Source organism: Colobus angolensis, unplaced genomic scaffold (assembly GCF_000951035.1).
Source record: "Colobus angolensis palliatus isolate OR3802 unplaced genomic scaffold, Cang.pa_1.0 Scaffold68, whole genome shotgun sequence".
Classification (NCBI taxonomy): Eukaryota; Metazoa; Chordata; class Mammalia; order Primates; family Cercopithecidae; genus Colobus; species Colobus angolensis.
The window spans coordinates 6,360,805-6,385,990 of NW_012120487.1; the positions used below are offsets into that span (position 1 = coordinate 6,360,805).

Below are 25,186 nucleotides of genomic sequence, written 5' to 3' on the forward strand. Positions count from 1 at the left end.
TCATATCTAGAATTTTGGGAGGTACGTTGAATCATTAAGATCTATCTACTTCTTAGGTGAGGAAATAGAGGTTTAAAATTTAGTCCACAGTCTCGCAGGGATGGAGCCTGGATCAAATTTTGGGTTATCAGATTCCACACACAGTTCTTAGCTTTTCTTTTTTTTTTTTCAGCTCCAATTTCTGTCTTGCTCCAGAAAAGGGGAAGGAGCGGCTGCGGATCTCTGTCTCCCGCCACCTAGGGAAGGGAAGGGAGACCAGCGGTGCGGAGGCTGGGGCCCCCTTCTGGGTGGGGCCTAGTGGTGGGCGGGGCCTGAAAGTGGGCGGGGCCTGGAAGTGGGCGGCCCCTGTCCGGAAGGGGCCAGTCCGGGGCGGAGCCGACGCCCTTACAGGGGCCGGAAGTGGCCTGCGGGAGGAGGAGTAGTGGGTTCAGAGTCCTGAAGCTTTGTCCCGGGCCGTAAGGGGCGACGGCGGTCTTGTCTTTAAACTCCAGAACTACCCATTTGCCGCGTTCTCGCCGCCGCAGGCTCCCGGGATGATGGTGCCCCGCCTGCTGCTGCGTGCCTGGCCCCGGGGCCCTGCGGTTGGTCCGGGAGCCCCCAGTCGGCCCCTCAGCGCCGGCTCCGGTCCCGGCCAGTACCTGCAGCACAGCATCGTGCCCACCATGCATTACCAGGACAGCCTGCCCAGGTGAGCCCGGCTTCCGGGTCCCCGCCTCCCGCTGCCATCCCAGGATCGGCCCCAACTGACTGCAGTCACTCATGACTCTTCTAGTGAACCCGCTTCCGCCCCCAAGCCCCTACCATGGAGGCTGCCACATCCCCTAATCTGGAAGTCTTGGGACTTTCAGAATCTCCTAGCACAGGAACCTCAGAACCCTCAAATTGTCTTCCAGAACCCCTCGATGCTATCTCATTCTCCATCTTGAACCCTTCTCAGATTTCCTCTCCATTAACCTGACTTCCAGCCAGCTAAACTAAGTCCTTCTCTTCTCCCTGAAAAATGCCAGACCTACATATTTCCAGCACCGCTGTAACCCCTCGACTGTAGTGTCTCCTGAAGTACTTTAATGACTGCCTCACATTCCTGCCCGGAATGTGGGTAGGCTGATTCCTAATACATCATGGTTGCCATTCCTCAACTTCTCCCAGCACCGCCTTCACCCCTGTCACTCAGGACCCTCAGCCCCACCTCCCGTTTCTCCAGTACTCTGTTCTTTCACCCCCCCATCAGCCCCCACAAGCACAGCCCTCAAGTGTTCACCCTTGCCCTCAACTGACCCTCCCCCATGTTTTTAAATCTTTAATCTCCTAAGTCCAGTGTTGACCCAGAAACCTTTCACTCTCTCCAAACCTTCCTCAACAGGTTCCTTCCCTGAAAATATCCTCCCTCATCCACAGTACCCCTTGTAAGTGCAGCTCACCCTCACAGAATTCTAGATCCCACCCTCAGTACCCCATCCACACTCCATCACACTCAGATCCAGGGCCCACCCAAATTTCTCTTCTCCTCCTCACCGTGGGCTACCCTGCCTTCGAAACACTTCACCCAGAATCGACTTCCCGTCTGAAAATGGCCCTAGTAAATCCTCTCCCCTTCCCTCCCCCAGTACTTTCTTAAATCCGGCTTCCGATTCTCCCAGCCTTCGAACTCCACCTTCGCCTGAGCTGCCAGGTCTCCTTCTTCAATATTAGACATTTTCTTCACCCTCTAAACCAAACCTAAACTAACTTCTAACTTACTGAGCGAGTAACTCCGTTCCTGGAGCCAAGTTCAAAATTTGTCTCAAAGACCCACCTCACTTTATTTCTCACCAAACTGTCCTCAGGGATTCCCCGTAGTCCAGGAGCTAGAGGCCAGGCTCCTTCCCCCTGTGTGAAACAAACATTGTGTCACAGGCCTCACCCGAGCTGCTAGGTTGCTGTTTTTCTCCGCATCCAGGACCATTTAACCCAGCGTCATCACTACATACCCCCACCCTCTCAGGAGGATTGAGTGATTCTTGTGAAATTACATCTTAGGCAAACATCTAAGACAAATGAAAATGAGATTATCTACGCTTAGCAGGAGGGAGGAAGAAAAAGGGGCTTTGTGCCTGTAGGGTAAGCCTGTGTGTATGAGCTGAGCCAGTATGTGGGTGAAAGGTGAGGACAGACAGAACCTGTCTTCACTTGCCAAGTTCAGAGTCAGATGGTCACTGACTTTCAGGCAGGCCTGGGCCCCACCCAGGTTTAAGATCAGAGGGATTTTCTGCACTTTAGAATTGGAAAGCTGAGAAGAATATTCAAGATCATTTATTCCAGCCCCATCCACAGCACAGTCTGTAGGAATCTGGAGGTACCAATTCAAACTCCAGTTCAAATAGTACCACTAGTCACCCATGCATAACCTTAAGCAGCCAACCTCTCCCAGACCTCCATTACCTTATTTGTAAATTGGGAGTTAGATGAGAGATAAGATTCCTTCTCTCTCTCAGATTATAGACTGATTACATGTATAATCTTTCACACTCACTCATTGATGTCATACTTGGTGAAAAGCCCTAACTTTGAGGTCTGATAGAATGTAGTTTCAGATTCTGGATCTGCAAGTCTTTAGCTATAATTTTGGGCAATTCTGTTAACTTCATTGAGCCAATTTTATTTTGTTTTTTTTGAGACACAGTCTCTCTCTGTTGCCCAGGCTGGAGTGCAGTGGCCCTATCTCAGCTCACTGCAACTTCTGCCTTCCAGGTTCAAAGGATCCTCCCACCTCAGCCTCCCAAGTAGCTGGGATTACAAGCAATCACCACCACGCCCGGCTAATTTTTGTATATTTAGTAGAGATGGAGTTTCACCATGTTGGCCAGGCTGGTCTCAAACTCCTGACCTCAAGTGATCTGCCCTTGGCCTCCCAGGTAGCTGGGACCACAGGCGTACACCATCATGCCTGGCTGATTTCTTGTATTTTTTGTATCTTTTGTAGAGACAGGGTTTCACCATGTTGCCTAGGCTGGTCTTGAACTCCTGGACTCAAGCAGTCTGCCTGCCTCGGCCTCCCAAAGTGCTGGGATTACAGGTGTGAACCACCATGCCCAGCTTCACTCCAGAAATTTTTAAGTAGGACTTTTTTTTTAAATCAAATTGCCATTGTCTCTAATGTAGAATTTTGTTTAAAAGGAAGAAGGTAAACTTTCATGAATATCCCTACTGTAATAAAACCAAATCTTAAGAAACATATGTAGGCAACTCTGGATTTATGAGGTAGCTGAGATAGTATTTGGAATTTTTCTGAGTAAGTCAGTGAATGTAAGGGGATCTATGGTGTTAAAGTGTTGTAAATGGGTACTTAGTGCAGTGTAAGTCCATAATGGCAGTAAATAATTGATTTATTTTTGTCATATTGTGGATAAACATGCATTAAAAATAAACTGATGAACCACAGTATATCTTATATTAGGCTTTTAAACTGCTTCATGTATCATGTTTCATTTCCTATATGACTGATACATTTCAGTATTTTGCATATCAGTGTTAATTTTTAGTTGGTAGAGGCAACCTAACAAACTCTGTTTGTTTTGCTGTTAGGGGATATTTCTTTCAATAAAACCAATGAATTGGAAGAGAAAATACACCTCACTTTACTGTCCATGTGTTTTAATTTCACAATCAGCCAGTAACTTCATCACCACAGCCATCTTTGGGAATCTCTAGCAGAGAGAATGATGAGTAGGCAAATTGCTGTTCCTGTTATTTAAGCACATGGGACTATTTGGTTCTTCCTAATGGCGTTCCTGGTGTCTGGACATGGCTAACTGGTTGATTCCTACCTTTCAGTGACTGTAGCCCCCATATAACTGGCCCTTGGACAGATCTGTGTTTCACTCTTATATAATTATCTGTTGTAAAATGCAGAAGAAAATTTAAAAAATAGAACCTTTTCATTTTATCCTAGGGGAGAAAAATGCAGTTGTTCAAACTAAGGCTAGAATTAAATCAGGGCAATACAGCGTTAGCACAGGTGTTGTCATTTTGACCAGAAAACAGGAATGCTTGGGGCAGCTTCTGCTTCCCCATTTTGAATCTATTATTATTATTTAAGATATTATATTCATATTTTATGTAGATATTTAGTTGTTATTTTACTTAAAAGTAGAGTTACCATTGATATACTTAGCATTAGTAAACCCACAGATTCTGATTTGTCTGTAGCTTCCAATTATTGGTTTTGGGGGAGGAAATTAATGATCTAGTAATCAGTTCATTAGCTTCTAAAGCTAATTAACCTCTTCCACATACTGTCAGCCTTACACTGACCCTGCTTTCTCCCCAGGCTGCCTATTCCCAAACTTGAAGACACCATTAGGAGATACCTCAGTGCACAGAAGCCTCTCTTGGATGATGGCCAGTTCAGGTAAACACTGAGAACCTTGGGTGAGCATAGTTGGGGTGGTTCAAGACAGGCTGGCAAGTAGTGGTGGACCAAGCTTCAGGGAATGTTTGTGACTTGACTGGGTCTCCAGGAACCCAGAACCTAGTTGTGCCTTCGCAAGTTCAGGAAATAGATTTTCATTCATGAAGGACTGACCGAGCCCTGAGAGTTCCTCTAAACAGGCTCAAGAGAAGATAGTTTATAAGCCAGAATGCCAGATATGTAATTTCCCTTAGCAGGTGTACCTGGGAGGCTTGCTGGTCCTGGTCATTTATAGAGAGCATGTACCCTTGGAAGGGAGGTCCACTGAGGAGACCATACACCAGACCAGAAGTCTGCGCTGTAAGCATGTTTATTGAGTTGGATAGCATACCTCCAAAATTTATGCCCTTTTTCATGAAATTTAGTATATGATCTTATTTGGAATTAGGATCGTGGCAGATGTAATTAGTTAAGATGAGGTCCTACTGGAGTAGTGTGGGTCCTTAATTAAATATGACTGGTGTCCTTGTAAGAAGAAGGCACAGAGACAGCCATATGAGGACACAGGCAGAGATTGGAGTGATGTGTCAACAAGCCAAGGCATGCCAGGGATTGCTGGCAACACCAGAATCTGAAAGCAAGCCATGCAACAGATTCTTCCCCAGTCTTCAGAGAAGATATAGTCCTGTTGACACCTGGATTTTGTCCATAAAGCTTCCAGAACTGTGAGAGAATAAATTTCTGTTGTTTTAAGCCACCCAGTTTGTGGTGTTTTGTTATAGCAGTCCTAGGAAGCAAATACAGCATGGAATTGGAAAATAATATCAAATTTTGTCAAAAAGTGGATTGCATTAAGCTCTTGTAGCCTAGTGTAGTACTCTTTTTTCATAATGGAAATTTTTCTGTACAGGTAACTGGCATTGTTGGAATCACAGAACTCTTCACTGGACAGTGATGGAGAAACAGATGAATTATCCATAATCTAGTCCTCTGTTTTCAAGTATTCCTTATTAGTCATTTAAAGTTTCTCTTGATATAGTAATAGCTACCAGTTATTGAGTATTATGTTTTAGGATATTCTGAATCCTTAGCTTTATAAATATTTTTAATCTTGTAAAGTGGTATTATTATCCGTTTTACACATCAAGAAACTGAGACTCAGATCAAGTAACTCATCCAAGATCACACAGTTTGAAAAGTGACAGAGCTAGGATTCAGACTTCTGTTGATTCCAGAGCTTATGTCCTTTTCTCTGTGCCAAACTGCCTCCTAGGGTATGGATTATTTTGTGAGATGTTGATTGATTTTCCTAATCGTTCATTTTAAGAAGGTAGTCTAGATTATCAATTTTAGATTGATTCCTGTTCTGGTTAGAGGTACTTTCTGATCTCATTCTGGGTTTTAGGGCTATGCTGTTGGGGACCCAAAATTCTATTATGAGTTCCTTGCCATGAACCTAAAAATCACGCATTCCCTACCATGGTTTGATTTTGTCTTTTCTTGAATGTTTTAGGAAAACAGAACAATTTTGCAAGAGTTTTGAAAATGGGATTGGAAAAGAACTGCATGAGCAGCTGGTTGCTCAGGACAAACAGAATAAACATACAAGCTACATTTCAGGTAGGTAGGCTGGGCTGTGGGTGTGATTTCTCCCAGAGCCCTCCATAATGAAAAGTAAGGCATATTCCCTCCTGTTTTGGTCTCAGAGATATTTTTGGTGAGACCAGCAAATGAAGTTACATCTCATCCTCCCTTCCTGAGGTAAATGTTAAGGCTGAGTGTGTTCCTCCTCTACTGAGGTGTTGACTGTAGCCCATGCTAAAGAATGATGGCCGGCCTTCTCTGTAGATGGGATTGAGGCAGAACCTAATCAATGGTCCTGTCTGAAAAGGATGCAGGATTAAGTCCTATGTCCTGAAGGGGTGGCCTGCCCCTCCACACTTGTGGGTGCTTCTCGTTAGGTGGAACGAGAGACTTGAGAAAAGGAAATAATACACAGAGACAAAGTATAGAGAAAGAAAAGCGGGACCCAGGGGACCGGCGCTTAGCTTACAGAGGACCCACGCCGGCCCGGCCTCTGAATTCCCTTAGTATTTATTGATCATTATCTTTACCATCAAAGAGATAAGGGAGTGGCTGGAAAATAGGGTCATCGTAGGGAGGTCAGCAGTAAGACATATGAACAAAAATCCTTGTAACATGAATAAGTTTAAAGGAAAATGCTGCGCCTTGAGATGCATATGCGAACATCTCCATAAACCTTTTAGCCGTATTGCTCCAGCAAGCCCCACCTTATTCCTAAAGGCGGTTTTCTCCTTGCTTAGTAAACAAACCATTGCCCAGAGAGGGGCAGGAGACAAATGTTTTTCTCTTTTTTGAGATTTAAGAGAATGGTGATGACCTTTAACCACAAGCAGCCTTTAGGCACTTGTTTAACAAAGCACATTCTGCACAGCCCAAAATCCTTTTAAACTTAAGTCACTTTCGCACATGTCTCTTGCAAGGACAAAGTTGGAGGTAAGGTCACAGATCAACAGCATCTCAAATACAGAGCCAAATGGAGTCTCTTATGTCTACTTCCTTCTATATAGACACAGTAACAGGCTGATCTCTTTCTTTTCCCCACAATGTCCTGTATCATTCTGGGTCCTTCACTGTCAGGCAGAACTGTCCTCTCCAGCCTCTTCTCTCACCACCCACCCTGACACACTTCCTGCTGAACAACGCATTGATCCCTGAACCCTTAGTCTTTCATTCTTCTGTGCCTTTATCCATGCTGTTCCCTCTACCATTTTTTTGCCTGGCAAATTCTTCTTTTAAGATCCAGGGAGGATGGTTTTCTGTGCAACCTCAGTCCTTTTTCCACTCCATTCAGAGTTGGTTGCTTCCACCTCTGTTCCTACAGCACTCCTTTTAGTTTATACATTTACCAAGGTTATACATGCACATAGTTTAAAGAATCAGACAGTTCTATACGGCTTGTTAGGAAAAAGAGCAACTTCCTTATCATTACCTTATTTCCCACTTCTCACTTTCAGCTCCTAAATCTTTTGTTATATACCTCACATCTCTAAATTAGATACTTACATTAGTGCATCTTGATTTTTTCGCTTTAGTCATTAGCTATTGACATCTTGCTGTAGAAGATTAGAATTCAGCAGTATTTTACATCCCACCACATATGTGGGATGTGTATACACGTACTTCCTGTCCCCTCGTTTTCACAGCATAGGGATTTGTAATTTTGGATAACTCAGTATCTAGTGTTTATGCTATTATGATCATATAAACATTATTGTCAGCTGACTCATATAGCATATTGGGATTGTTTTTCCTTTCCAGTACAAAGTTTTTGTTTTCTCTGAAGTTAATAATTATTCCATCCTTTCTTTTGTTTAGTTTCCTATGTGCTTACTAATTTACACCCAGACTCTTCACAAGCTATCTGAATCTCCTCTCAATACATGAAAGCAGATTGGACATTCTATCCATTTTGGTCTTCTTGACGAAACTTCTTCCAGAACTTGCAACATGCTGTAGCCTGGATTTGTGAACCTCTTGGCCTACTGTGAAGCTGCTCTCCTGTGCTCTTTCACCATCAGCTGGGACATCTATCATCACTTTCTCATGTTGGGACTCATGTTTCTTCTCTTTCATATTTTCTTATTTCTTGGCTTTTCTTTCTTTCTTTTTTTTTTTATTTAATCAAAGCACATATTCCCTTTACTATCTGGAAACAGAACATGGGAAGCAAAAATTTTAAAATGGCCCTTATACTTCATTGATAATTTGGCCGGGTTTGAAATAATTTTTCCACAGAATTTTGGAGCCTTTGCTCCATTGTCTTTTAGCATCCAGTGTTGCTGTTGGTAAATCTAACGTTATTCTGAGACTTAAATCTTTTGACTATTTCTTCTCACTGCCTTTGGAAGCTTTTTAGAATTTTCTCTTTGTCCCCAGTGTTTTGAAATTTCAGGTAATGTGTTTTAGTGTGAGTCTATTCTTACCCATTTTGTTGGGCCACTCTGTGAGTCCTTTGAATCTGGAATCTCATCCTTCAGGTCTGGGATATTTTCTTGTTTTATTTCTTTGGATTTCTTCCTCTCCATTTTTTTTCTCTGTTTTTTCTTTGTGGAACTATTATCATTCAGGTGTAGAATTTCTGGGTCTCATCCTCTAATTTTCTTATCTTTTCTCTCACAGTTTTCATCTCTTACTCTTTTTGTTCCATTGTCTTGGGGGACTTTACTTAATTTTAATCTCTCAACCTGTCTGTTTTTAAAACTCCTGTTTTCCTATTTTTTACTTCCACAAGCTCTTTTTTCTTCTTATGGTGTTCTTTTTAAAAATAATTTATCTCTGAGAATTTTTTTAAAGATCTCGTCTCTCTTCATAGTCTATTGCCTCCAAGTTGCATTTCTCCTGTTTGCTTTGCCCTTTCTTCAGATGCTTTATAATCCTGTGTTATCTTAGATATGAATGAGATATTAAAAAGCTCTTGGAAGCTATGTGGATGAGGGTGAGGCTTGTCAGTTACAGATTTGCTCTAATGTGATTGATATGGCTTGGCTCTATGTCCCCACCCAAATCTCATCTTTGAATTGTAATCCCCACGTGTTGAGGGAGGGACCTGGAGGGAGGTGATTGGATCATGGGGGCAGTTTTCCCCATGTTGTTCTCATGATAGTGAGTGGTTTCTCACTAGTTCTGATAGTTAAAAAGTATTCAGCAGTTCCCCCACTTGTTCTCTTTCTCTTCTGCTGCCACGTAAGATGTGCCTTGCTTCCCCTTCACCTTGTGCTGTGATTGTAAGTTTCCTGAGGCCTCCCCAGCCACAAGGAACAGTGAGTCAATTAGACCTCTTTTCTTTATAAATTACCCAGTCTCAGGTAGTTCTTTATAGCAGTGTGAAAATTGACTAATATGGAAAATTGGTACCAGGAGGGATGTATTGCTACAAAGATACGTGAAAATGTGGAAGCAACTTTGGAACTGGTTAATAGGCAGAGGTTGGAACAGTTTGGAGGGGTCAGAAGAAGACAGGAAGATGTCAGACAGTTTGAAACTTCTTAGAGAGTTGTTGAATGGTTTTGACCAAAATGCTGATAGAGATATGGACAATGAAGTCCAGGCTGAGGTGGTCTCAGATGGAGATGAGGAACTTATTGGGAACTAGAGCAAAGGTCACTCCTTACTATGCTTTAGCAGAGAGACCGGTGGCATTTTGTCCCTGTCCTAGAGATCTGCAGAACTTTGAACTTGAGAGAGATGATTTAGGGTGTCAGAAGAAATTTCTAAGCAACAAAGCATTCAAGATGGCTTTTTCTGAAAGCATATGGTCATATGCATTCACAAAGAGATGATCTGAAATTGGAACTTATGTTTAAAAGGGAAGCAGAGCATAAAAGTTTGGAAAATTTGCAGCCTGACCATGCAGTAGAAAAGAAAAACCCATTTTCTGGGGAGAAATTCCAGCCACCAGCTGCAGAAATCTGCATAAGTAATGAGAAACCAAATGTTAATAGCCAAGACAATGGGGAAAATGTCTTGAGGGCATTTCAGAGATCTTTACAGTAGCCCCTCCCAGCATAGGCCCAGAGGCCTAAGAGGGAAAAATGGTTTCCTGGGCCCTGCTGCTCCTTGCAGCCTTGGGACATGGTGCCCTGTGTCCCAGGCACTCCAGCTCCAGCCATGGCTAAAAGGGGCTAAGGCACAGCTCTGGCCATTGCTTCAGAGGGTGCAAGCCCCAAGCACTGGAGGCTTTCCTGTGGTGTTGGGCATGCAGGTGTGCAGAAAACAAGAGTTGAGGTTTGAAAACCTCCTCCTAGATTTCAGAGGCTATAGGGAAACACCTGGATGTCCAGGCAGAAGTCTGCTGCAGGGGTGAAGTCCTTATGGAGATCCTCTACTAGGGCAATGCAGATGAGAAATATGAGGTTAGAGCCCCCACACAGAGTTCCCAATGGGGAACCTAGTGGAACTGTGAGAAGAGGGCCACTGCCCTTCAGATCCCAGAATGGTAGATCCACTGACAGTTTGCACCATGTGCCTGGAAAAGCCACAGGCATTCAACGCCAGCCTGTAAAAGCAACCATGGGGGCTGTACTCTGCAGAGCCACAGGGGCAGGGATGCCAAAGGCCTTGGGAGCCCACCCCTTATATCAGCATGCCCTGGATGTGAGACATGGAGTCAAAGATCATTTTGGAGCTTTAAGATTTAATGGCTGCCCTGCTGGATTTCAGGCTTGCATGGGGCCTGTAGCCCCTCTTTTTGGGCCAATTTCTCCCTTTTAGAATGGGAGCATTTACCCAATGCCTGTAACCCCATTGTATCTTGAAAATAATTAACTTGTTTTTGATTTTACAGACTCATAGGCAGAAGGAACTTGCCTTGACTCAGATGAGACTTTGGACTTGTAGTTTTAAGTGAATGCTGGAATGAGTTAAGACTCTGGGGGACCGTTGGGAAGACATGGTTGTGTTTTGAAATGTTAGAGGTACATGAGATTTGGGAGAGGCCAGGGCGGAATGATGTAGTTTGGCTCTGTGTCCCCAACCAAATCTGATCTTGAATTGTAATAATCCCCAAGTGTCAAGGGAGAGACCTAGTGGGAGGTGATTGGATCATGGGGCAGTTTCTCCCATGCGTTTCTTGTGATAGTGAGTTCTCATGAGATCTGATGGTTTGGAAGTGTTTGGCAGTTCCTACTCCTCACTTATTCTCTCTCCTGCTGCCATGTAAGATGTGGCTTGCTTCCCCTTTGCCTTTCACCAGGATTGTAAGTTTCCTAAGGCCTTCCCAGCCATGCGGAATTAAGTCAGTTAAGCTTCTCTTCTTTATAAATTACCCAGTCTCAGGTAGTTCTTTATAGCAGTGTGAAAACAGACTAATACAGTGATCCAGCTAAACTGCTTCCCTGGGTTGTCCCTAATGGTAGTGTCTTTGGGTTAGATTCCCTAGGGAGGCTTTTCTAGTAAACTGCCAAAAGGTTGCTAGTGTTGTAGAAGGTAGGGTAAGTAAGGGAAGAAGATTTGAGATCTCAACTGTGATTCAGGTCTCCCAGTTTTATTTTATTTATTTTATTAGACAGAGTCTCATTCTGTCATCCAAGCTGGAGTGCAGTGGTGCGATCTCGGCTCACTGCAACCTCTGCCTCCTGGGTTCAAGCAATTCTCCTGCCTCAGCCTTCCAAGTAGCTGGGACTACAGGCATGTGCCACTACGCCTGGCTAATTTTTTGTATTTTTAGTAGAGACGGTGTTTCACCATGTTAACCGGGATAGTCTTGATCTCCTGACTTCGTGATACACCCACCTTGCCCTCCCAAAAGTGCTGGGATTACCAGCGTGAGCCACCACACCCAGCCCCCAGTTTTATTTTTTCCAGAGAGTAAAACTTAAGTCTTCTACCAGAGTGCAGAGGGAATCTCAGGTTGTGGTAGTGGTGATATAATCAAACAGTCCTTCAACCAGATGTATCTAGGTTGCCAATTACTGAGCCCTCTGGGGTTCTGCTGTGCAAATCATGATTCCTTGGCTTTCTCTCCTGCCAATTTAGGATTGGCTTTCTCCAGTCTGTTTTAGTCATTACCAGTTGCATAAGTGCTTTCCAGCTTCTAGTATTTGTTTTCTCATCTCCCATTCTCTTGGCCTGACTGGTTTATGTCTCTTTGAAATTCTTTTGCTAAGAGGGGATCAGAGGCATGAATTTATGTCTTCTTTCATCAAATATATCTTATCCACCAGTACTTTTCTCTCATCATTTTAGTATTATCTCCCATCATTTAGCATTGCATTATGTTTTAATTATTTGCCTCCTTCACCAGAGGTTTTCAGAATCAAAGACCATGTCCTATTCCTCTCTAAATCCCCTGGACCAAGGCCTGGCACAGCACTGATTCTCAAGGGATGGAATGAGTGGATGGACCAACAAATGAGTAATAGACAAATCTGCATCTATTAATCCTTTTCCCAGTGCTATACATATAAACGTTCTTTGCCTGAATGAAAGATGGTCCTTATTTATAGAGTTTATTCATGCTTACTAATCCAAGCAGGAACTTTCCCTGACATATTTTCTGATAAAATACTGCTTTTGGAATTTTTACAGGTAAAACATCTACAAGAACTCAGAGGGCTAGTCTGAGTGATCCATGCACTGATAGTTCTAATAGCTTTTTGAGTACTTTCTAAACAGGGAGTGCACAAATGTACACTGTACACAGAAGGACAATGAAGACGTTCCCCCCTTGTCGGGGGGGGCAGTCAAGTATGATTGTTGCCCCTGAAAGGAGATGAAGCAAGAGAAACCTAAAGAGATGGGGTGGGAATTAACTATTCTGTTCCAACATGAATGCAAGTGGAGTGTTACCGTATTTTATTCCTTTAAACCAAGAAAGGAAACCAAAGAGGAAGAAAAAGCAATTAATAAACATTAGGAAAATGCAAACCGAATCTGCAGTGCTATACTATTTTACACCTACCAGAATATCTCCACGCAGCAAGACATATGATAACAAGTGCTGCTGAGGATGTGGAAAAATTGGAACCCTCATGAACAGCTGGTGGGAATGGTGCAGCCACTTTGGAAAACATCCTGGCAATTCCTCAAAGGTTAAACAGAGACTTACCATGTGATAGCAATTCCACTCCTGGCTATGTCCATATAAAAACATGTATAAGAATGTTCATAACAACATAATTCTTAATAGCTAGGCGCAGTGGCTCACACCTATAATTCTAGCACTTTAAGAGGCTGAGGTGAGAGGACTGCTTGAGGCCAGGAGCTTGAAACCAGCCTAAGCAACATAGTAAGACCCCATCTCTACAAAAAATAAAAAAATTAGCCAGGCTGGTGGTGTGCATCTGTAGTCCTGGCTACTTGGGAGGGTGAGGTGGGAGGATCGCTTGAGCCCAGGGTTCAAGGCTACAGTGAGCCATGATCACACCACTGCAATCCAGCCTGGACAACAGAAATCCTGTGTGTCTTAAAAAAAAAAAAAAAAAAGCAATATAATTCATAATAAAAAGTGGAAACAGTTCAAATGTCCATTAACTGATGAGTGGATAAACAAAATATAGTATATCCATATAATGGAACATTATTGAGCCATAAGAAGAAATGAAGAACTTATATGCTACAACATGGATGAATCTTAAAAACATTATTAGGAGGCCAAGGTGGATGGATCGCCTGAGGTCAGGAGTTTGAGACCAGCCTGCCCAACATGGTGAAACCCCATCTCTACTAAAAATCCAAAAATTAGCTGGGCATGGTGGAGGGTGCTTGTAATCCCCGCTACTCGGGAGACTGAGGCAGGAGAATCGCTTCAATCCGGGAGGCGGAGGTTGCAGTGAGCCAAGATTGCGGCACTGTACTCCAGCCTGGGTGACAGGAGCAAGACTCTGTCCCAAAAAAACAAAACAAAAACATTATTATAAGTGATAGAAGCTAGAAGCAAAACACCATATATTGTATGACCCCATTTATATGTCTTGAATTATTGCAGAGCAAAAACATTCAGGGAATTCTCCTCTCTGGAGGTTGATGCCATTTCCTTTGCCTATGCTTGAATTTTTTTTCTTCTTCAAATTTTATTTTTAGGAACAGCATTAACATTTTATGTTATTTTTTTCTTTTTATTTTTTAGGACCCTGGTTTGATATGTACCTATCTGCTCGAGACTCCGTTGTTCTGAACTTTAATCCATTTATGGCTTTCAATCCTGACCCAAAATCTGAGTATAACGACCAGCTCACCCGGGCAACCAACATGACTGTTTCTGCCATCCGGTTTCTGAAGACACTCCGCGCTGGCCTTCTGGAGCCAGAAGTGTTCCATTTGAACCCTGCAAAAAGTGACACTGACACCTTCAAGAGACTCATACGCTTTGTGCCTTCCTCTCTGTCCTGGTATGGGGCCTACCTAGTCAATGCATATCCCCTGGATATGTCCCAGTATTTTCGGCTTTTCAACTCAACTCGTTTACCCAAACCCAGTCGGGATGAACTCTTCACTGATGACAAGGCCAGACACCTCCTGGTCCTAAGGAAAGGAAATTTTTATATCTTTGATGTCCTGGATCAAGATGGGAACATTGTGAGCCCCTCAGAAATCCAGGCACATCTGAAGTACATTCTCTCAGACAGCAGCCCCGCGCCCGAGTTTCCTCTGGCATACCTGACCAGTGAGAACCGAGACATCTGGGCAGAGCTCAGGCAGAAGCTGATGAGTAGTGGCAATGAGGAGAGCCTGAGGAAAGTGGACTCGGCTGTGTTCTGCCTCTGCCTAGATGACTTCCCCATTAAGGACCTTGTCCACTTGTCCCACAACATGCTGCATGGGGATGGCACAAACCGCTGGTTTGATAAATCCTTTAACCTCATTATCGCCAAGGATGGCTCTGCTGCCGTCCACTTTGAGCACTCTTGGGGTGATGGTGTGGCAGTGCTCAGATTTTTTAATGAAGTATTTAAAGACAGCACTCAGATCCCTGCCATCACTCCACAGAGCCAGGCAGCCACTGCTGACTCTACTGTCACTGTGCAGAAACTCAACTTCAAGCTGACTGATGCCTTAAAGACTGGCATCACGGCTGCTAAGGAAAAGTTTGATGCCACCATGAAAACCCTCACTATCGACTGCCTCCAGTTTCAGAGAGGAGGCAAAGAATTCCTAAAGAAGCAGAAGCTGAGTCCTGATGCAGTTGCCCAGCTGGCCTTCCAGATGGCCTTCCTGCGGCAGTACGGGCAGACAGTGGCCACCTACGAGTCCTGTAGCACTGCCGCATTCAAGCACGGCCGCACTGAGACCATCCGCCCAGCCTCCATCTATACAAAGAGGTGCTCTGAGGCCTTTGTCAGGGAGCCCTCCAGGCACAGTGCTGGCGAGCTTCAACAGATGATGGTTGAATGTTCCAAGTACCATGGCCAGCTGACCAAAGAAGCAGCAATGGGTGAGGCAGGGGTGGGGAGCATGCCCTTGGGTCTTGTCCTCAGTGCTTGGGTAAGCAAGCCTAAGTCATATTCTACTCCAAATCTGATTCCTACCCCTTCACTAGGTTTAATCCATCGCCAACTCCCCAAATGAGTTTTCTTTTCTACCCTAGCAGTCTGAACAGCCACACTGGCCACTAGGGATCAGAATGTTCTTGCCTCCTAAGCAGGCGTGGGGGAATGCATATGACTTTGTGATCATTTAAGGTCACTTTGACGTGTCATTCTTTTTCTTTTTTTTGGAGACAAGAGTTTCCCTCCTTCATCCAGGCTGGAGTGCAATGGCATGATCTTGGCTCACTGCAACCTCTGCCCCTAGGTTCAAGTGATTCTCCTGCCTCTACCTCCCGAGTAGCTGGGATAATAGGCACCCACCACCATGCCTGGCTAATTTTTGTAGTTTTAGTAGAGACGGGGTTTTGCCATTTTGGCCAGGCTGGTCTTGAACTCCTGACCTCAGGTGATCCCCCCGCCTTCGCTTCCCAAAGTGCTAGGATTACAGACGTGAGCCACCGCGCCTGGCCTTTTTTGGAGACACAGTCTCATTCTGTCACCCAGGCTGGGGTGCAGTGGCGCAATCATGGCTCACTGCAGCGTCAACTTCCTTGGCTCAAACAATCGTCCTGCCTCAGTCTCCCAAGTGGCTGGGACTATAGGCATGCACCACCATGCCTGACTAATAATTTTTTTTTTTTTTCTTTTGATGGAATCTGTTGCCCAGGCTGGAATGCAATGGCACAATCTCGGCTCACTGCAACCTCTGCCTCCTGGGTTCAGATAATTCTCCTGCCTCAGCCTCCTGAGTAGCTGGGACTACAGGCTCACGGCACCATGCCCAGCTAATTTTTATATTTTCAGTAGAGGTGGGGTTTCACTGTGTTGGCCAGGCTGGTCTTAAACTCCTGACCTCGTGATCCACCTGCCTCGCCCTCCCCAAGTGCTAGGATTACAGGTGTGAGCCACCACGCCAGGCCTAATTTTTAAAATTTTTTGTAGAGATGAGGTCCCACTGCATTGCCCAGGCTGGTCTCAAACTCCTGGGCTCAAGCAATCCTCCTGCCTCGGCCTCCCAAAGCACTAGGATTATAGGCGTGCACCGCTGCACCCAGTCTCCTTTTTCTGTTACTCATTGGTTATCAGACTGACTTTTGAAAATGTAGGATTTCTAAACTTGCGGCCCCACTACCTTCACCTCAGTTGTAGTGTGTCTGCTCTCCGTAAACAGGTCATCTCAGAAACTTCCCAGTTGTCATCCATCATTACCTTTTTTTGATAAAATTCAAGACCTGGAAAGCACCTGGAGGGTCATAGTTGTCCTTTCATGTTGCTATGAAGTGCTGGAAGTGAAAGGGACCTCCAAGACATTCTAGTCTTCTCTTCCTCAATTTTATAAGGAAAAGACCAAGCCCGGTTACACAGCAAATTAGTAAGACTGAGATTAGAACCCTGGTCAAACAGACTTTCCATTTTGTTCCACTGACTCAATCTTCTCTTTTACACTTGAATCAGACTTACAGTTTTATCGTAGTTTTTGAGTCCATGGCTCTCTTCGTGTACTGTCTTGACTCTTTGACTAAACTGATTTTGAATCTTTAAAATTATGCTTTTCTTTTAGGCTCATTTTTAGCTCAGCTGTTGACAGCTATTTTTAAATATAACATAATACATTTTCTAAATAATTTGAAATATTCTAGCTTGAGCTGCTCTGAAGGTTAGTCAGCTGGTGGTGGGCATAGAGGTGGACAGAGCCTTCCCCACTCTCAAGGATGCTGTGATAGGTATTCCTACCATGTGGTAAGTGGGGAGGTTTTCCTGAGGTCCTTTTCTGTCCTTGGACTCTGGTTTTCCATTTTGTTTCTCACAGGCCAGGGCTTTGACCGACACTTGTTTGCTCTGCGGCACCTGGCAGCAGCCAAAGGGATCATCTTGCCTGAGCTCTACCTGGACCCTGCATACGGGCAGATAAACCACAATGTCCTGTCCACGAGCACGCTGAGCAGCCCAGCAGTAAACCTTGGGGGCTTTGCCCCCGTGGTCTCTGATGGCTTTGGTGTTGGATATGCTGTTCATGGCAACTGGATAGGCTGCAATGTCTCTTCCTACCCAGGCCGCAATGCCCGGGAGTTTCTCCAATGTGTGGAGAAGGCCTTAGAAGACATGTTTGATGCCTTAGAAGGCAAATCCATCAAAAGTTAACTTCTTGGCAGATGAAAAGCTACCATCACTTCCTCGTCATGAAAACTGGGAGGCTGGGCATGGTGGCGTATGCCTGTAATCCCAGCACTTTGGGAGGCTGAGATGGGTGGATCACTTGAGGTCAGGAGTTTGAGACCAACCTGGCCAACACGGTGAAACCTCATCTCTACTAAAAATACAAAAACTAGCTGGGCATGGTGGCACGTGCCTATGATCCCAGCTACTTGGGAGGTTGAAGCAGAATTGCTTGAACCCAGGAAGTGGAGGTTGCAGTGAGCTGAGATTGCACCACTGCACTCCGGCCTGGGCAACAGAGCGAGACTCTTTCTCAAAAAAACAAAAAAGAAAAAAAAATTGGGGCCTGTGTAGCCAGTGGGTGCTATTCTGTGAAACTAATCATAAGCTGCCTAGGCAGCCAGCTACAGGCTTGAGCTTTAAAATCATGGTTTTAAAGCTAAATGTGTAATTTCCACGTGGGACTAGATCACAACTAAAGATAACACGAGATTTCAGTTTTAAGGGCATTTAATCAGGAGGAAAGGTTTGGAAAACTAACTCAGGTGTATTTATTGTTTAAGCCAGAAATAAAGTTTAATTTTTGCTTGAAGATGGTTCTTAATTTTTTTTAACCTAATTCCTAATCCTCACAAAGATCTTTCCAACAGCAAGTTCAGTAAGTTCGGGTAATAGTACGTCACCATTGGCTTCTGGCTCATTGAGTGATGGTGGGATCGCAGTTTCCTCTCTGTAAACTTGCCCTTGACTGGGGAGATACCATCTCCTTAAAAATACTCTTCATATTCCTAAGGAGTGAACTGCTGCTGCACGAATTCTTATTTGCAGAGGGAGTAGCTGCTTCCTTACTTCACCTTCATACACCAGTGCAGCATGAACAGGGGCTTTATTGATGGGGCTTGGGAAGCTGTAATAAAGTCCAGCATGCAGACTGTGAAGGTTTGGTATAGCCGCCAGGAGACAAGGGGCAAAGGAACCAGCCTTTGTGGGCTCTGCTGCTTGGGTACATTGTCCTTTCTCAGTTTGTAAGGGCAACTGTGCAGGAAGAGGGATCAGCACTTCACAAACTGGTGGGTGACCTCGTAGATTCCCACAGACTCCTGGGCCTTTTCATCATAGTCAGTCCAGTCCTGGGAAACAAAATGGCAATGTGAGCCTCACAAGGCAGAATGCAGCAGTGTGGAGAGCAGAGAACTGGGACTTAAAAGGCCCAGCTCAGGCTCTGACGCAAATAATCATGAACATGTATGACCCTGAACAGAGCCAGATAACTCAGACCTGAATTCTAGCTCTTTCAGTTGTGTGACTGGGCAAACCACTTAACTTCTCTGAGCCTCTTCTCTGAGTCCTGTCTTCTATTTAAAAAAAACAAAAAAAGGACAACAATGGAGTTCATATTGAATGTTGAAAGAATCAAATGAAGTAACACATTTAAAAGAACTCAGCAGCTGGGCGTGGGGTGGCTCATGCCTGTAATCCCACACTTTGGGAGGCCAAGGCAGGTGGATCATTTGAGGTCAGGGGTCCGAGACCATCCTAGCCAACAAGGTGAAACCCCATCTCTAGTAAAAATACAAAAAATAGCCAGGAATGGTGGTAGGCACCTGTAATCCCAGCTACTTGGGAGGCTGACGCAGGAGGATCACTTGAGCCCAGGCGGCAGAAGTTGCAGTGAGCTGACACTGTGTCACTGCACTCCAGCCTGGGCAGCAGAGTAAGACTGTCTCAAAAAATAAAATAAAACAAAACAAAATAAAAGCACTCAGCATAGTGAGTGCCTGGCACATATAAGAGCTCAGTAAATGCTAGCTGCTGTTACTAGGTGCTATGCAAATGAAATGAAGTTTTTGTCCTTCAAGGCCTGAGCACAAGGCTTTTCTATCTGCAGGGTAGTAATACGTCCAGTAATACGACTCTTTCTTGTTCTTCACGGTAGTTAGGTGCAATAAAGCGGCCACAAACACTGAATTAGGGAATACTGAATGAATACTCCCTGGGGAAATACAGGGTTAGCTTCCTATGAGCCTCTGGTCACATTTTCATCAACCAATCAATAATCTAGCTTTATGTGTTTCTGTTTAAAGATACCTTACTTAATATATATTGTTGATTCATGAACTCACAGCCAGCAGCACTATAGCTCATGCCTGAATAAAGCTTATCTAACAAGTATTCTCTCTGTAAGGGGCATCATAGCTTTTCCATATGTAGGAACATTAGAAAGCACTTTAGCACTATACCTGTGGCCATTTCAACAGCAAAATCACTAACAAAAAGCACAAAAATACAAAGTTGGCTTTCCATTGATAAGCCTTGTCTACCAAAAAAATATTTCCCACCAGGTGCCCTATAATACCTCACAGAGCCCCCAAGTCTCATACCTTCTCCTGCAAATTAATGTCACTGAAGACTGTCCCTGACTCCACACCTTCAGCAGCAAACCCAGCCTGCAGGGGACAAGAAGGTACCAGTTAGTCTTGGCAAAAGGAGGCATTGGGCTATAAGTGAGGGCTGGCCAGGTTGCTGGCTCTTCTCACACTTTTGGGATGGAGGACAGAGATGCAGTATGAGCACCTGTCTTGGAATAACTGCTGATCTTCCAGGACCCAGCAGCTGCCTCAGAACTAGAGTGATGGTTTCTCTGAATTACAGCCCTGGACCAGAAGGCAGCAGGCGCAGCATAATCCCTTCCACTACCCCTGGTTTGCTGAAGGCCCCTGGGCATGTCATTTCCCAAGTTGGACCTTAGTTATTTATAAAATGGGGATGAGGTATTTGCTCTTCTGCCTACCTCACAGATTTGTTGTGAGGTGAAACATGCACAAATAAAGGGGGATAAGCACCAGCTCAAGTCAGATAGACCTGGGTTGAAACTATAGCTCTATTGCTTACTGTGTGACCCTGAGCAAGTTGCAAAATCTCTTCAGTTCCTTACTCATCTGAAGAACAGGATGAATAAATTCATAGGGTTACCAGGAGGATCAAATGTGGTAACATGTGAAAATGACGGCATGGGTGCCCAAGCATACGGCAGCCGCTTAATAAGGGACAATTATTACTACCACTAGAAAGGAGAAATGTCTAGTCCATGGTCTCTGTAGGTAGCAAAGTTCTGGCTGTCACTTCATGCATCCCCTCCCCAAAGACAGAGATTCCACAGAAAGATACACACACACCTGGGGCTGGAAATCAACTGGTTCAAGGCCCCTGCACTCAAACTCCACTATTGTCTTGAAGTTTTCATTGTCTTCAGCCTAGAAAGGAAGTGTGTTGAAGAGGTAGGCCCAAAAGAGCTCTCAAGATGACCTCACGGCCCCTCTCCTTCCTGCCAAATGGGCACTTACTGCCCCTGGAGGCCTACCATGAGACCCAGGAACAACTGGTCCCCTTCTTAGAGGAAGCCTGCCTTGGGCACCTGCTCCCTATGAGGCTTTCTGTAGACAGTAGACATGGAGGCTGCAGAAGAGTGTGGATGCTGGAGTCAGCCTGCCTGGATGTAAGGTAAGCTCTGCCTCTCTTCCCTTCTGGGCCCAAGATTCCTAAACTGTCAAATACAGCCGAGGAAACCTCTACAATTTTATTGTCAGATTTTGAAATGCATATAAAGTGCCCAGCACAGTGCTCAATAAATAGTAAATAAAATTATCAACACCAAAAATATGAACAAGAATGTTAAGCTCCAAAGTCTCTAGATCATCCAAACAGAACCAGTACACTTAGCCATAGTCTTTTGCTCACTAGCTGCCATTAAGGAAGGGAGAGGGCTGACTTACAGCGGTTGAAATGGTTATGTATGTGGAGGGGACACCTCTTGCGGGGTAGGTGGCCAGGAAATTCATGCCTACCTGACCTATGGGCTTAGGGACCACAAGTGCCATGCCCACACATTCAGTCTCATCCTGTCATTCACTGTAAAAATAATTTCCTGCACACTGACTGGATTTTGACCAGCAGGAAAACAGAGCAGAAGCTCTGGGATCTGGAACAGTGAAGAGCCTCAGACTCTGGCACTGGTAAGGCATTTCTCTGTTAGGGCCCTAGTTCGATTCTTGTTTGTCTGTATTTTCCACTAGACTATTATGTACTTGAGGGCAAGTCCTCATTTAATTTCTCTTTAACTTCAGGACAAAGCCAAGAATTTGGCACAACTCAAGATACTTTAAATAAATACCAAATAAGGAATAGGTGAATACAAATAACTGGCTTTCTTTAAACAAACAGACCCAAAGCACACACTCCCTCCCTCACCTTTGGGCTAACTTGTTCCGTAGTAACATATAACTATTCAATAACACTGATGCTATAAAGGATGGGATGCACCAAAGGACTACCCCACCTATGGTTTCAGACAAAGCTTGCTACTCCCCTAAAATGAAGACAAGGCAAGTGCTCTCAGTGATGCAAACTGAACAGCTAGATTGTGTCAGAGGTCCCCTGAGATCCCACAGCCCAGCCCTCATAAGAAGGCACTGCAAGAGGCAATATACCAAGCACTCAGTATACAGTGAATAAATGACTGAGGGAAAGAAGAATTAAGTTCATGAGTGAATGTCCTATGGCAGGTCACTCTGATGCAGGCATGACTCTAGAACCCAGACATACTAACTCCAGTTAGGATTTAACCCCACCATCCCTGCCACTACAGCAACAAACTTACATTGTAAGGCTTGATGGTGCTGCTTAATATCTCTGAAATAGAAAAGAGAACACAAAGTTGACTTGAGTCCATGCCCTGGCCCCAGCCAGGTGCCCAGATGTGGCCCTGAAAAAGATTGAGCTGCACAGGTGTCGGCATCTTAGGCTTGACTCCACCCTCAGGTGACATGAGTCTACTTTCAGCCTGGTGCCAGGAAGCTGTGGGCCACCCGGCAGAACCCAGTACGCACAGCCTGACCTACCGATGGAATTTTCTCTTGCACACAGCTTGCACTTCTGGACCATGGAAGCACTGCCACGGCCCCCCTTCAGTGCCACACTGTCCTGGCAAAAAGCAAACAGAACTTTCAGTCACATATGAATTTGACGTACGGTCCTGAGGAGATTGAGCCCACCATTTATTGTCCACTGAAAGAGACCAAGACCCAGAAAGGGTAACTTACTAGGACAAGACTCCTGGGAACGCTTCCTGAGGAAAATAAAAAAAGAGCTTCTCCTTGATTTTGAACTCTGCCTCACATCTCAAAGATGTTTGTTGAACCCAGTGCTCATCATACTGACACCTGCCCTCCCAAACCACGAAAAAGCAGGGAGTAAAGAACTGGAGAGATGAAGGCCAGTTTCCCCAAATCCCTGCCCAGAAGTGTATGTGTGTTTGTGAGAGTTTATGCTGGGGGGGAACAGTTACCATCAGCCGGATGTACTGCCACTTGTCCGAAATCTCACCACAGTTGCCACATTTCATCTTTGGGGGAAAAAGAATGTTAGTAAAGCCGCTCGCTGGCTCAGCTGGGCAGACACCAAGGAAGGGGTAAGAACAGTGGGAGGTGGGCAGGCTCATGGCCTACCTTCTCATTGGCAATCTCACTTCATCCCTAACACCAGCCCCAACAAGGACAAAACTAGACCTATCTCTGGGCAAAGGGTAGGTAGGTAAGGCTGTTTAATATGCAGGCATGCCCATCCTCCTCTACGAAGTGCTCAGTGTGGCCGGGGATTCAAGGCATCTGTGGTGCAGAAATGGCTTCAATGGGGGTGGGGGGAAATAGGGAGAGATTTGTTAAAAGACACAAAATTACGGCTATATGGGAGGAATAAGTTCTAGTGTTCTATAGCACTGTAGGATGACTATAGCTAAAAATAATATATAGTTTCAAATAGCTAGGATATTAAATGCTCCCAACACAAAGAAACGATACATGTTTGAGATGAATATGCTAACTACCTTGATCTGATCACTATATATTACATATATCGCAACATCACTATATACCCCATAAATATGTACAATTCTTATGTGTCAATTAAGAAAAAAAAAAAGAGAGAGAAATGGCCTCAGCAGGCCCCCCCACCCACTCTGCTTGGTTGGCTTTATGGTCCCACAGGACCTGTACGTCACTGGTGTATTTATCACTCTGTTGTGACTCTATTTTTCTGTCTCCTTCACTCGATTCGGCTTCTTGAAGCCAAAGAACAGATTCTCCCAAGTAAGCCCTGGTATTCAGGCTTCAAAATCCTGGGAAATAAAAGTAGTCCGGAGGCAGCTTCCTGAAGAACAGGGCTTTTGAGAGGTAGAGAAGGACGCTGGGATTTTGACCAGGAGGAAAACAGAGCAGAAGCTCTGGGATCTGGAACAGTGAAGAGCCTCAGACGGCTGGAGAAGGGGCGGCCTCTGTAGACCCTGCCGCTAGGGTACCAGCTTTACCAGTGTGGGAGGGGAAAGGAAGGGTGGATTACGCACAAAATCAAACTATTTCACAATAAAGAAAACCAAATCAATAAACGAAAGGCGAACTATTCACCTTATTAAATAATCACAACGTCCCTTCAAGTAGCATTTCGTTTAGTGTCCGTTTACAGACCACGAAATATTTAACAGAGGGAAAAACTACAAAATGAAGCTTTCCAAGACTGCCAATTAGAGATAAACCAATACACTTTAATAAAAAGCAAACGTAAAATTCTAACTAGGAAAACCCCGAACACTTAATGTGCCTGGTTAAATATTTTCTCATACTGCCGGAGAAGGCTCCGGTTCAGCACTGAGATGAGGACCGGCCGCCACTCCCCGGGCCCCGCCCCGGCCGCACCTTCAGGTACCACCGGAAGTCCTCGCCCACGGGCCGGAGGTTGGTGATGTTCTCCAGCGTGGCTTTGAGTTGCAGGGCGATTTTCTGAGGGGGAGGGCCAGAGTAACTGCGTCAGCCGTGCCTGCACAGCTCCACGCCGGCCCGACCCGCCCGCATTCCCGGCCATGGGTGCCACAGGGAGACACTCCTTCTGCCTCCTGCTCCTTCAGCGCGAACCCACTCGCTTCATCTCCTCCTGGCGCGAGCTCTTGCCTCCCAGACCCTCGCCACCTCCCCTCCGTGTCCCCGCGGCGGGCGGCCCCCCCTCACCCCCATGGTGACCCGCTCCACTCGGTGCTGGCTGCGGCCGTTGCTTTCCGGCGCGTAGTAAAAGGCGAGTGCTGTCTGCGCACCCTCAGTAGGGCCTGAGGGGGCGGGGCCGCGAGGCAGGGAGCTCTGCCTGCGGCTGCTTGCTTGGTCCACGGGCTTTTCGCATCTGGGGATCCGGGGCCAGTGAAGGTCAGCCAGGTCCGCGAGCAACCCGTGCTCAGACCGGCGGAAGCCTGACTCCGGGATTCGGTGGTGCCACAGATACTTACTGAACGCCGATTTTGTGCCTGCTCTAAGCGAACAAGACAGTTGCTGCCCCTCAGTTCTTTTCAGGCGCTTCACTACTCTGTTAGCCCTCGAACTTCTCAGATCACGTCAGCTCCCTCTGCCCAGGGGAAAAACTACAAAAGGAAGAGTTCCAAGACTACCAAATAAAGATAAACCAATACACTTTAAAAAGCAGAGTGTATTGGTTTATCAGATTTGGGGATGATGCCTCTCTTTAAACTGCTCTTTCCTGTTTCACCCTAGACCTG

At 45.2% G+C, this 25,186-nt stretch overlaps 2 protein-coding genes across 4 annotated transcripts; one reads left to right on the forward strand and one right to left on the reverse strand.

Moving 5' to 3' along the window:
• On the forward strand, positions 1 to 18,187 carry CPT2 (carnitine palmitoyltransferase 2). Its single transcript, XM_011926306.1, has 5 exons — positions 1 to 688; positions 4,310 to 4,390; positions 5,904 to 6,010; positions 14,040 to 15,344; positions 17,249 to 18,187. The coding sequence occupies exons 1-5, from the start codon at positions 534 to 536 to the stop codon at positions 17,578 to 17,580; spliced, it is 1,980 nt and encodes a 659-aa protein (XP_011781696.1). The 5' UTR covers positions 1 to 533; the 3' UTR covers positions 17,581 to 18,187.
• On the reverse strand, positions 18,092 to 24,708 carry LOC105500685 (chromosome unknown open reading frame, human C1orf123). 3 transcript variants are annotated; one of them, XM_011926303.1, is made up of 8 exons: positions 24,651 to 24,708; positions 24,342 to 24,425; positions 22,940 to 22,996; positions 22,494 to 22,575; positions 22,253 to 22,284; positions 20,772 to 20,849; positions 19,977 to 20,042; positions 18,092 to 18,725 (listed from the first exon to the last, which is right to left on the reverse strand). In XM_011926303.1, exons 1-8 carry the CDS (start codon positions 24,654 to 24,656, stop codon positions 18,648 to 18,650), a joined length of 483 nt encoding a protein of 160 aa, XP_011781693.1. In that variant the 5' UTR covers positions 24,657 to 24,708; the 3' UTR covers positions 18,092 to 18,647. The 3 variants fall into 3 exon arrangements, with proteins under 3 accessions (XP_011781693.1, XP_011781694.1, XP_011781695.1); XM_011926304.1 differs by lacking the exon at positions 22,940 to 22,996; XM_011926305.1 differs by lacking the exons at positions 22,940 to 22,996; positions 24,342 to 24,425.
• Positions 24,709 to 25,186: the final 478 nt, after the last annotated feature.

What these genes read in the sequence shown, in the direction of transcription:
- LOC105500685 (XM_011926303.1), bottom strand. An exon ending in ACTTCCGGTGGTACCTGAAG is followed by an intron (nt 22,997 to 24,341) that starts GTGCGGCCGGGG and finishes TTTCCCCCAAAG; the next exon opens with ATGAAATGTGGCAACTGTGG. An exon ending in CAGTTGATTTCCAGCCCCAG is followed by an intron (nt 20,043 to 20,771) that starts GTGTGTGTGTAT and finishes TGTCCCCTGCAG; the next exon opens with GCTGGGTTTGCTGCTGAAGG.
- CPT2 (XM_011926306.1), top strand. Translation starts at nt 534, where the DNA reads ATGATGGTGCCCCGCCTGCTGCTGCGTGCCTGGCCCCGGGGCCCTGCG. An exon ending in TTGGATGATGGCCAGTTCAG is followed by an intron (nt 4,391 to 5,903) that starts GTAAACACTGAG and finishes TGAATGTTTTAG; the next exon opens with GAAAACAGAACAATTTTGCA. An exon ending in ACATACAAGCTACATTTCAG is followed by an intron (nt 6,011 to 14,039) that starts GTAGGTAGGCTG and finishes TTTATTTTTTAG; the next exon opens with GACCCTGGTTTGATATGTAC.